General features: G+C 36.4%; 1 protein-coding gene across 1 annotated transcript in view; it reads right to left on the bottom strand.

The window, feature by feature from the left end:
- Nucleotides 1–13,236, bottom strand: part of LOC121737788 (neuropeptide F receptor) — a 103,727-nt gene that overhangs the window by 7,721 nt on the left and 82,770 nt on the right. The window contains exons 2-3 of the mRNA XM_042129486.1: nucleotides 3,074–3,280; nucleotides 688–921 (exon numbers count right to left, since the gene is read on the bottom strand). Coding sequence (XP_041985420.1) covers nucleotides 688–921; nucleotides 3,074–3,280 — 441 coding nt within the window. The remainder of the gene's footprint in view (nucleotides 1–687; nucleotides 922–3,073; nucleotides 3,281–13,236) is intronic.

Raw genomic sequence — 13,236 nt, 5'->3', positions numbered from 1 at the left:
TGCTGAGAGAAATCCAACTTTTTAACCAGGCGGTAATTAACGAAAGATAAAAACTAGCTAAGCATACACGCGGTTTCTAAATTCTAGCACGGACTTGAATTAGTCAGATTTTTACAAATTCTTGTTGGAAAAGCAAAAATTGGCAAGACGTTATCGTAAATATTCTACTGTTTAACAGGTGTCCCGGGAAATAACCACATTTCGGCCAAATGTCCAGGAATTTTGTCGTGCCTGACCGGCGAGGGGAATTTGGGTGATGGCAACCCTACCTACGAGAGACGTACAGTTCAGTACGAAGTACCATGATGAATTGATTCACCATTTAAGTGACGGTGGCCGGTTTTATTGAAACCAGTTGCGCAGGAGCAATTTTATAGTGACCAAATGCGTGCGCAGTACACAAGAGCACTCTCTATTCCTTTACTCTAACCCAGTGAGACGGACGACCGATCAGGCGTGCTTTTTAGACACGACTGGCGAGAGATCAGGCGCAGGGGCAGGAGTCAGGACCGACTGTACATGCCCATCCAACGCATGGATCACCTAACTTGTGAGACAATCAGGTGATCAGCTTGCATAGTCCTAACCAAACTTGGAGATAGCATGTTTCCAACGCGGGAATCGAACCGAGTCAAGATCCACGCTTTAACTACTGGATGTTGGTACAAATATTAAGAAAATTATTACCTGATACCTATCCAAAGCAATCGCCGTAATCGATATCGTTGACACGAAGATCGATATGGCTTGGATGGCGCCGCAGGCTTTGCACAGACTGGGCCAGTCCGGCAGAGGCCAGTGCTTCGTCAGGAGCTCCATGAGGGTGAGAGGAGTGCCCACGCAGCAGACGAGAGCGTCGGACACTGCTAGGTTCACAATGAACATGTTGCGAGCGGTGCGCATCACTGGTTTTCGGACTACCTGCAAAGTAGGGTATTTTAATTAGACTTAAGGCCTATTTCACCACTTCCTGATAAGGCTATCCACCACTTAACTAGACAAATGAAGTATGGAGAATCTGTCAAAAAAGTTGTAAATAGCCTATTCGGCACTTTATCAGAAAGTGGTGAAACAGGCCCTTACTATACATAGGATATCTGCAGTACCATACTTCTCTACTAAAACAAATTTTATGGCTCCACGGCCTTAAAAATCTACTATCTACCATCCCATGTTTTAAACCACAAAAAGCTTGATTTTTTTTAGATATTAATTGGCTTATTTCAAAACAAGTAGGGTATTTTAATTAGACTTAAGGCCTATTTTACCACTTCCTGATAAGGCTATCCACCACTTAACTTGACAAATGAAGTATGGAGAATCTGTCAAAAAAGTTGTAAATAGCCTATTCGGCACTTTATCAGAAAGTGGTGAAACAGGCCCTTACTATACATAGGATATCTACAGTACCATACGAGTACTTCTCTACTAAAACAATTTTTTATGGCTCCACGGCCTTAAAAATCTACTATCTACCATCCCCTGTTTTAAAGCAAAAAAAGCTTGATTTTTTTAGACATTAATTGGCTTATTTCAAAACACACGGGCTTTTTACACTCTTTTAGAGTTTAATAAAATCTATTTTTAATGGGTGAAAACCTTGGCGCCAAATTCCAACGCGATTGATACAATTAATAGAGTTAAATAAAGTGCCTTATACATGGTTTAAAACGGCGGTTTAAACTTAATTTTCAAACTGTGTAGATAATTAATTAATGCCAAATTTGGTTCGACCTTTAATTTTTTGGCATAAAACAACTATCTGCACGGTTTCAAACATCGGTTTTAAACCGTGTATCAGGCCTTTTAAGCCCAGACTTTTTATAAGTTACGCGTTATCAAGATAATTATTGATGAGGATGGTATATTTTTCGGGTGGAACCATGTCGAAAGTTGCAAGAGGTATGCTTAACAATTCCTTAGAGCACTCCTCTTGATACAACCGATAGAGGATGCAGAGCGAAGCCAAAACTCGGCGCAAGTGTCAAGAAGTCTGTTACCGACCAATGTTGTTGGTTTACAACAGAATAAAACCGATGAAAGCGAATTACTACTTACGGATCTAACTTCATAACACTTTGGCAAGTTATATCGAATTTCGTGACCAAACAATATTCTGGTAAACAGGAAAACATTTAAACAATGACAAGGTTCCATTTCGTGCTTTTGTTGAAGAATATTTCCTTTAGGGATGAGTAAAAATATCGATAATCGATATTGCTTAATATGCTGTTATGCTGAAAATACGTTCTATTCACAACAAGTAAGTTCTTACTAAACTAAAGGAATTAAAATTCGTTATACGTTCTATGGATCTAGAAGGTGGAACGTATTTTACTACATTCTATGGATCTAAAACTAAGTTTTAGATCCCTAGAACGTAGAACGTAAAGGGTCTAAAGGACAGTTTTTATCCTAAAAAGTGTCAGATAATAATAAACTGTTTAATCTTAGCAAAATCTGGTATATTTTAGGAATTCCCAACGGACTAGCTTTGGGGCCTATTCAATAGAAAAAAATATTAAACAATAATAAGTTAACTTTTAATCTAACTTTAGTTTTAACATAGTAATTTTTATTAATTATAATAATATTATAACCAAGCAGAGAACCTCAAGCGGCGCAAATATGAGAACCTCAGCGGAGATCCTATATTTGAACCGTTTGGGGTGGAAACTCTAGGCGCATGGGGTCCGGGGGCACATAAGCTTTTTAGAGGAATATCTAAGAAGCTTGTTGAAGCCACCCGAGACCCCAGAGCTGGGAGCTACCTGGCACAGCGGATAGCAATTGCCATCCAACGTGGCAATGCTGTCAGCTTGCTGGGCACTCTGCCAGATGGGGACGACTTGGGCAAGTTTTTCTTTTTATAGTTTTATATTTAAAGTTTGTATATATAATATATCTGTATATTTTAATAATATGTAAATGTGTTTTCAGCAGTCAGTCAAGGTGTGACGACCTCGCAAAGCTCGGCTTTTAGCTAGCATATAAATTATTAATAAATTATTAATTTTATATACTTACCTATAATTATCACTTTTTTAAAAAATGTAGTATAAGTAAAACTTACAGATATAACAACCAGAGCATTTCCCACCGCGCCGATAACTACCAGGATTCCATAGAACGTCAGCAGCACTGATCTCGTCGGGTCGTCGACCTTCCGATTGGTGGAGAACTTCTCGAGCAACGTGTTCGGGTTCTGTATACCCCGGGAGGCCTCTATCACCCATTTCGCCGAGGTGTTCAGGGTTAGATTCATCCTGGGATCCTCCTTCTGTAACAAAAAATGTTGTTTACTACGGTATAAAAATGTTTTGACACAATTTAGTGGGGACAAGGATGGTCGAGGTGACACTAAAAATTACGTTAGGACTTAGGGCTTATTAAAAATTAGGCATTATGTAAAATGATACGATTAATAATAATCAGTTTGTTATACTGACTCCCTGTCAAAAACTTGTCATTTTTTATACAAAGCCGCGATTGACAACATCTGACATTTCATTGTCAATCGCGGTTTATATAGAAATGACAAGTTTTTGACAGGGAGTCAACGACCGCTACCGCCATGTTTCGCCGAGTACAGTATAGACCTACAATCATAGACTTATAATATATACTGTCGTATAGACCACCTGTCAACCCGAAAATGCGTGACCATTTTCGATCTGTCAATGTGTGCGTGTTCTAGTGATGTATATTTTACTATCGATAGGATAGTATTTTGCTATCGATAGTATAGTATTTTGCTATTATAGGTTTATGCCTACAATAATGTTGTGAAACATTGTGACAATTTCATGGGGACATGAATAGTGAAGTTGCCACTAAAGATAACGCTAGAAGTTGGGACTTTTGGGACTTGGGACTGATCCATTACAATATGGCTATATGCGAAATTATGCTTGGCTGACATTAACAGGAGGGCGGAGGAAAACAGCTGCTGTTATAACATGAAACTTTAGAATATTATTGCAGTATTTAATTAAAAAATCTACGTTGTTTAGGATTTACTTTAAATACTTAAGGTCAGTTCACAGCGAAAGAAGATACGAGACATGGCGATGCAAAATAGCAATACGAAATTCTTACTTATAATAAAAATGGAAAAGTCTGTCTGTCTGAGCCCTCTTCACGCCCAAACCACTGACTCAATTTTGCTGAAATTTGGAATGGAGATAATTCGAGTTCCGAGAAAGGATATAGGATACTTTTTATCCCGAAAAACAGTACGGTTCCCGCACGATAAACGAGTTTTGTTGCAACGGAGTTGCGGGCGTCATGTAGTTAAAAATAAACGGTTTCTCGCATTTCACATTTCAATTTGTATCACTTTTATGCATCGCTGCGTCACGCCTCGTTTCGGAGTGCGCTGACCCGTTGGCTAATCTTTATTCCCAGGAGTACCTTTAAATATATATTTTGTGACAAATATTCTGAAAAAATATGGGTTATCTCAAAATCCTTATACAATATTTTTCTAAGGATGAGCTATATTTTGAATTTGAATTTGAATTATATTGGATTCCACAAAGGAAAACGATATTCGATAGAAAGAGTATTGGTTTATAGTCAAAATGGATTAAGATGCCACCAGCAGACCTAAAAAGGTAACAATGTGCAATTCCTCTCAAATTGATTCAGAAAATGAATTGTCGAAACTGTCAAACTGATGAATGTCAAATTAGTATGAATTGTGCGAATTACGAGACATGAATTATTGCACGCAAAGTGATTATTTTAGAAACGCTGTTGATGATGATAATAATGATGATGATGATGAACGGTGAAAGTTGACATGTTTTTGACAAGGGGTCAATGACCTCTACAGACAGGATTCGGCAAAACGCGAATAACAAAGTTCAGTTTGAAATGGCTATTTTTAGTAATAGTTTACAGAGTCTCGTCACATTGAAATAAACTGAGAGTCATTTTATTACATCACAGACTGACACTAGCATAAAATGTAATGATGTAAAGAACGCTTAAGAGGATACACCAAGGGTGAGAGAAATTGAAAATAGGTTTTTGAAAATGTATTGCTGTCTCACCAATCTCAAGTCTCCCACCGCAGAGCGCGATAGAGACAACACGACAAAATTCTAATAAAAGAACAGAAAATCTTCGATTTGTTGTCCGCTGATTCCTTCTCCATAAATTGTACTTTTTTCATTAAGAATTTAAGCAGGGCTTGAGCTGTGTTCCTATGTTTTTTTTTTTTTGTATATTCAAGCCAGTTTTGTTTTCTGGTTGTTTGAACACAGGGCAATTTTTTTAGTTTTCTTAGTAATAAAATTATGAAAAAAAAGAAAACATAGGGACATGCTAATAGAGGCCATAGATATTCAGGAAAAAAATTATAAGTCTACCGGCATTATCCAGGGTGGAAACATGGGACAACGTTTGTATGGAAAAATGGCGGTGTGGACTCCTCTTAAGATATTATACTCACTTTAACTCGCGCTATTTCTTCATATCGATAAAAAATAATAGATCCTTTGCCTCGACTCAAGATTAACTTGATAGCCTGTGCTATAAACCTCTTATACTGAACCTTAAAAATGAAGACTTGAGTGGGTGAAGTGGGTAACTAACAATTGGAGGCTTCAGGATAAAATGATTTAAAATAAAAGATGCGGATACTATGTATAGCTAGATATATTATGCCAGATGGCGAAGTAGGTAAGTGACAAGGTTTGTTCAAATTATAAGGGAAAAACGCAGACATAGATAATCTATACTAATATTATAATTGGGAAGAGTTTGTTTGTTTGTTTGTTTGAACGCGCTAATCTCAAGAACTACTGGTCCGATTTGAAAAATTCTTTCAGTGTTAGATAGCCCATTTATCGAGGAAGGCTATAGGCTATATTTTATCACTCTGAGACTTATAGGAGCGAAGAAATAGATGAAAAAGTGGAAAAAAACGGGGGGAACTAATTTGAAGGGGCTTATTTGAACGCGCTAATCTCAGGAACTACTGGTCCGATTTTAAAAATTCTTTCAGTGTTAGATAGCTCATTTATTGAGAAAAGCTATAGGTTTTATTTTATCATGCTAAAACTAATAAAAACAAAGAAATAGATGAAAATGTGGAAAAAACGGGGGAAATCATTTGAAAGGGCTTATTTGAACGCGCTAATCTCAAAAACTACTGGTCCGATTTGAAAAATTTCTTTCAGTGTTATATAGCCTATTAATATAAAAAAGGCTATAGACTATATTTTATCACGCTAGGACTAACATAAGCGAAGAAATAGAGGAAAATGTGAAAAAAACTGAGAAAATTATATGAAATTGCTTATTTTATCTTGTGGGATACGCGTGGCCACCACAAAGGAAGATCTTCCGACCGCGCGAGGTGTTATGCCCGGTCAGGCCGGAGCCCACTGATGTCATCTCAGACGTTGTATATATCTTGCCGTTCTCCGAAACTTCGATAGCGCGATGCAGGATTGTTAGGTGAATTGTGGGTCCGCCACATCACTCCCCCCCGAAGACCGGAGGTCGAATCTTGAAGTCTTGTCGCTTGAGTCGCCAGTGCCAGTGACTTCCAGTGAGTCGGAACTGTTGCAGTGAGTCCCAGTGCGTCGGAACTGTAAGCTGCTGCACGGGATCCAGTGAGTCGGATAAGTGCCGTGCGGGGCCGATGCTACGTGCTGACCAGGAGAGATGTGCTCTGCTTGCTGACCGGTCGGTGTAGTGAGAAAGCTGGCTGGCGCGGTGCGGAGGGGCGGGGAGTGATGATAATGAAGGAGGCGTGTTCTGTCGAGGGTCACCAATGTGGGATATGTGTGGTGGCCAAAGGAAGATCTTTCGACCGAGCGAGGTGTTGTGCTCGGTCAGGCCGAAGCCCATGTGATACATTTCAGCTGTCGTATATATACCGACGCGCTCAGAAAACTTCGATAGCGCGATGCAGGATTGTTAGATGAATTGTGGGTACCGCCACAATCTTAAGAACTACTGAGCAATTTTTATGTTATTTGGCAAACATGAAGAATAGACATAAGCTATTTTTTGCGGAAATTCCTAAATTATGAAAGCGAAGCCTCGCGTAACATCTATATATAATATAGTAAAATCGTAGGAAAGTCAATTATGTACATTGAAAATTTTTGTATACTAAATAATTAATAAACAGTACTTGGGATGTGATGTCCTATGCTAACGCGGACGAAGTCGCGGGTAACAGCTAGTATAGGATAAAGAGATAGATACCGCGTGTCGCTCTATTTGTATGAAAACGATCGTGTCACTTTTTTCCTACCTACTGTGACGTACCGATGATAAGAAACGTGTCCATTATTAATTAGCCCAACGTTTCTGTTTGAGTTTCTACAGCTTATACGGCACTTTTAGGCATTTAGGCATTTTTGAAATTCCGATTAACGTCCGTTTCCGATAGCAGACTAAGAACAGACTTTCTAAAGACGAGCATTGCTCGTCGTTTGGGAACGCGATATGGCACGCGAAGTACACACATGCGGTATCTATCTTGATCTATGTCTGTGGGGAAAACTGAGTCTGTCCATAAGTTATAAAATGTTAGTTACCCACTTCTTCCATTCGTGTCTTCAAATACTTTTTGACGACGAGTCTCTTACTTTTTATGTCGCTTAATAAAATACTTCATAATATTTTATAGGTTATATCTTGTAAGTATAGGTTTTTACTTTTTAAACATGGTCGTAAAAGTGACAGAAATAATGAACCAGACTACCATATTCTGGTGATATTCTTGTATTGTATATTATTATTTATTACTAGCTGTTGCCCGCGACTTCGTCCGCGTCAGCAAAATGTGATGACAAAGATAATAAAAAAGATTAAAAAAAACCCTTGGTTAATTTATTAAAAAAAAGTGAAATAATCCTCCTCCTTTTCGGAAGTCGGTTAAAAAGTAGCCTAAGTTATTCCTACATCAGCTATGTGCCTAAAAAAGTCCCGTCAAAATCGCTCCAGCCATTTCAGAGATTAGCCAGAACAAACAGGCAGACAGACATACAGACAAAAATTGTAAAAAATGTTGTTTTGGTGTCTGTACCCTACATAAATTCATATGCATGTAGTAAAAAACGGTTCTTTCAATATTACAAACAGACACTCCAATTTTATTTATATGTCTAGATATAGATGTTTACAAAGTAATCAAAATCTATATTTGACCGTCATGCTCGGGCCACACTAACGAGAAATGTCGTTAATTATCGCGATAATGCTAAAACTTGTTAAAGCATTATCGCCTTTAATTAGTGGCATGTAAAGGCGATAATGCTATAACATATTTTAGAATTAACGTGATAATTAACGGCGTTTCTCGTTAGTGTGGCCCGAGCATTATAAACATATTGACTTAAATAGTAAGACACGTGCAAAGCAAATAACTTTGCCGAAAACAAAGTACCTAAAAAGACCAATGCGAAGAAGTACAAATCATACTAAAGACGACAAACAAATTGTGAAACATGATTATGAACTTCATCTTAAGCAAAAACAATTAGCAAGGGATCAAAAAATGAAGGCAAAAACTAAACTCAGGACAATAATCGTACACTAATATTATCTGTTTATGATCTACAAGCGACTATGCCTTGTCCTAAAGGTCGACATTTTCTTGACCTATTAAGTTTAAGTGCTATAATTTTACTATTTATGATATTAAAACCAAAGATGTAGACTGTTTCGTATGACATAAAGGCGACGCTAAACGTGGAGAGCTATAAAAATTGGTACCTATGTACTAAAATTGAGGAGTTGTTCGGAATCATACCTCCTGCAACTTTTTGCCATGTTCCACGCGAAAAATATACGATCCTCATTACCTTGATGAGTGGCAGTCTTCCACCATGCGTTTTTCGTGTACGTAGTGTTAAGGGCGACGGTAGCTGCTTTGAAATAATTGTGACAGGGTTCACTCTGTTATAGAGCGTTAAATCTAAAGAAGCCTCAAATCTGGTACGATCTGTACACACACGGATAATTCAAAGTGCGTAGAAGACTGGTACCCGGCCTATAAAGTATAATATGAACTGACCTTTGCTGATTATTATTACCAAAAGTTTAGCAACTGCTATCGGCAGGAATAGAATATGAGTCAACAACAGTCTTTTAAAGTTATTCCACCTTTTAAAGTGGAATAACTTTTTTAAGAGACTGATGAAAATATAGACTAGGATATATATAAAGTTACAAGAGGATTTTACTGCGCTAAGTATGTGGTCGCACGATGCAGGATTAGTACTCAATGCCCAAAAAACGAAACTTATACATATCAACTATAAGCGACAATCGATATCACAATCTATTAAACTTATAGCACACAATCACCTGTGTCTACATGCGAGATCTCAGACGTGTGCTTGTCCAAACATAGAACAAACTAATACAGCAAATTACCTTGGAGTCCTGATAGATGATCATTTTAACTGGGGTTCGCATATCGACCACATTTGTGAGAAACTGAGACTGTTGCTAACGAAGTTTTATACAATTAAGAACAAAGTGCCCTACAATGTTCTTATTAATCTATATAATGCATTAGCTGACTCAATAATATCATACGGACTTACAAGTTATGGTAGAACTTTTAAAAGCTATTTAGATAGAATATATACACTACAGCTAAGACTATTGAAACTAATTGTCCCAAAAAAAATAAAAAACAAACACAAAGATAACTACGATAAGCTGTTTGGTTACTGTAAAATACTGCCAATACATACAAAATTTAAATACCTAATTCTTGCAGAAAATATCTATAATCAAACTATTATGAAACCTGTCACGGCTAAAATACATCTACGAAAAATGACCCACAAAAAAGTAGCCACCATAGGAAGTACAAACAAATACGGAGAAAGAACAAAAGAATATATTGTTCCTAGACTATATAACGAAATACCGAAAGATATTGTAAATAAATTAAACGAGACTAATATGAAACGTATAATGAAAACACACTATCTTGAGTGTTTACGTAGGTAATACTTTATATAAAAAAAATTTAGTTATTACCTCCACTATAACATTATGTGTTCAGCATAAATTGATGCATTCATACAGCCAATTTATAAATTAATAATGTGTAACATTTACTATCGCCCTGTATAAGCGGGCGCAACACCGACGAGAGTCGAGACTTGTTTACAGGCAGTAGCTATGCCTATAATGCAAATTGCAACGCGTAGCTGCACAGTCGTACTGCGGGCGCATAGCGTGCGCACGCGTTGTATGAATAGGAAAAGGTACAAGTATTCTGAATGGCAATACAGTGTGATGAACAGGTGAATGCTTATGTAATAAAATATGTACTAGAAGATATTATGTTAACCGTAGGTTACTTAATTTTTCCATTGTAGCGTTCCTTATTATATCCCGTGAGGCCGTGTTAGCACAAACCCAGTATGGGCTTTTTAACACTGTTATTTGTTAACTGTATATTAATTTTTGTGTATCAATAAATAAATAAAAAAAAAAAAAAAAAAAATATATAAACTCTGTTTTGTGTTAAGAGTTCATTTTTTTTTTCTAATTTTTAAGCTGATAGAGGCTGTATTGTTAAAATCTGATTTTTTTAAGATTCTATGCTACAACAATTACTTAATACGCGTGAACAAATTTTAAAGATGTTAAACTTTCGTATTTTAGGGTTTCGTACCCAATGGTAATAAAAAACCCTGTTACTAAGACTTTGAGAACTGTCCGTCCGTCTTTCTGTCTTCAGGCTGTATTCCAAAAAGCTCTATATTATCTAGACTTCTGGTTTTTTTACAGATTGTGTATTTCTGTTACCGTTATAACAAAAAATAAAATAATATTTAAATGACCTCCCATACAACAAACGTGTTTAGTATGTACATACAACAAAGTAAAATAGGCAACTAGGCACTTAGTTCACACACAAATTTTCACTTCAGTTACAATAATTATGTGTACCTAAACAATTATTAACATTAAAATAAAATGTATATGAAATAATACATTTTTTTTTTGCCTATTTTCGCTATACTTGGTAGATTATTGTATATTTTTTCTAATTTGAGTTTGTTCATTACTTGCTGTAAAACCAGTTAATACTATATTTTTCCATAAAACATGTTACATACAGTAATCATTTTTGTAAAAAACGACCGAATGTGTATTGTAACACTACTGATTTGAAGTGAATAGTGTTAAGATGTCACACAATGATATTCTATGTTACTAATTGATGTCACATATCAAAATGTATCAGTATCACTAAGAAAAATATAATGAATATTTTGTATTATTTTGAAATACACCAGTGTTTTTAAAAATAACCTTATTTTTTTCTACATTATTTTGTAATGGGTCAGTAATCTTCATAAGTTCGTATTTCGTAATAAGTCTGAGACCAAGTAGTAATTTTCAATATTTAAGTACTAAACTAGTATTACTCTCTTAAAACATTTATTAAACATAAACTGCAATATATTTTCCGTGTTTTTATTCAGTTTTTATCAACATTAGCGCAGTAAATAAAAAAATATCACCATTTGAAGATTTGAAAAAAACTTTAAAGTGCTCTACGGAATAGTTCACTCATTTTGAGTAACGACAGTATCCTTCCAAAGCAGCGACATATAACTAAGGATTTTGTGACAAATTCAAGTGCCTACCAGTTTCCCTTATTGACATAGAGAAAAATAGGGCGAAAAAATTACGTTTGTTGTATGGGACTCACCCTTAAATATTTATTTTATTTGATTTTTAGTATTTGTTGTTATAGCGGCAACAGAAATACATTCGGTGAAAATTTCAGAAGTATAACTATAGCGGTTACTGAGATACAGCCTGGAGACATATAGACAGACGGACAGACGGACAGACATCGAAGTCTCAGTAATAGGGTCCCGTTTTTACCCTTTGGGTACGGAACCCTAAAAACGTCTGAACCGACTTGGCTAATTTTAGTGTCGAAATGTTCTAGGAAAGTGATACGAAGTTCGCAGATATTTCGTTACGTCTTGTTTTCTCGCCTCGCGAGCATATTCTTGACAATCAAAGTTTATTGCTAAGAAAATACTGAATTCATATTTAACAAATAGAAGTGATAGAAAATGAAATGAACAAAGCCATCGCCTCGTGAACTTTTAACGAGTTTCAGCCAAGTGGGTAATTGTTACATTGAACAATAACAGATGAACAATACAACAATAAAATTGTTATTGTTCATATTCTGTAACAGGGTTGCCAGATTGGGCGACAAGTAGCCAATTGGGCTATTTTGCGGTCCTCCGCGGCTACAAAAAATTTGGAATGGCGACTTATCGCCTGTTGGGCGACACGGTTTTTTACTTATCGCCTATTGGGCTACTGCCTACTATTGTATTTTCGTGAACGCGGCCATAATATCAACGAACGCAGCGATGCGTTGTCTATGCGCGGCCACTTTCACTCATAATCTGTGGTTCGCCGCGTGGGTGGCTGTTGAATATCATTCTGTTCAGGAGCAGAGAGAGCTCCGGTAGGAGTGTTAGTGTTCTGTGAGAGAGAGGCAGTAGATATCATAGATAATCTATACTAATATTATAAATGCGAAAGTATCTCTGTCTGTCTGTCTGTCTCGTTTCACGCCAAAACTACCGAACCGATTGTAATGAAATTTTGTATACAGATAGTCTAAAGCCTGAGAAAGGACATAGGCTACTTTTTTACTGGAAAAAAGGGTTGTAAGAGGGTGAAAATACGAAAATTTGTTCAAATTAAGTTAGTTCCAAAAATTCATACTAGATGGCGCCTTACGTCTCTTACATCGCGCTAACGCTTGCCCAACATCTTTCTATAAGAGGTGGTATCATCGTGAATTTGAGTTTCGATTTTTTTCGATTGTTATTTCTTTTTTACATTATTTAATAAGTCAGTACTTTATATTATATTATATATACAGTGACGTAACCTTAAACCTATCAATGATAAATAGTTTATAGTTAAGTTGTGTAATTGGAGGGCTAAATAAGCTTTAAAATTTGGCATAATATATTATAAAGTTTAATTAAAAAAAATGAAATATTATGTGCACACTGCACAGCTGTTTTGATTTAAGGGGTACCAGGGTTTTTTTTATAAAAGCTTTTGACACCAATTTTGTTGACATCGCGCGCTATAAACTGAAGTCCACGCGGACGAAGTCGCGGGCAACAGCTAGTACATATATATACTGAGTAGATATGTTGGATCGTAATTTGCTCGACACCATCAAACTTT

This window comes from Aricia agestis, chromosome 21 (assembly GCF_905147365.1).
Source record: "Aricia agestis chromosome 21, ilAriAges1.1, whole genome shotgun sequence".
Lineage (NCBI taxonomy): Eukaryota > Metazoa > Arthropoda > Insecta > Lepidoptera > Lycaenidae > Aricia > Aricia agestis.
Note: the sequence above shows the minus strand (reverse complement) of the source record. Positions and strands in the feature narration are given on the sequence as shown.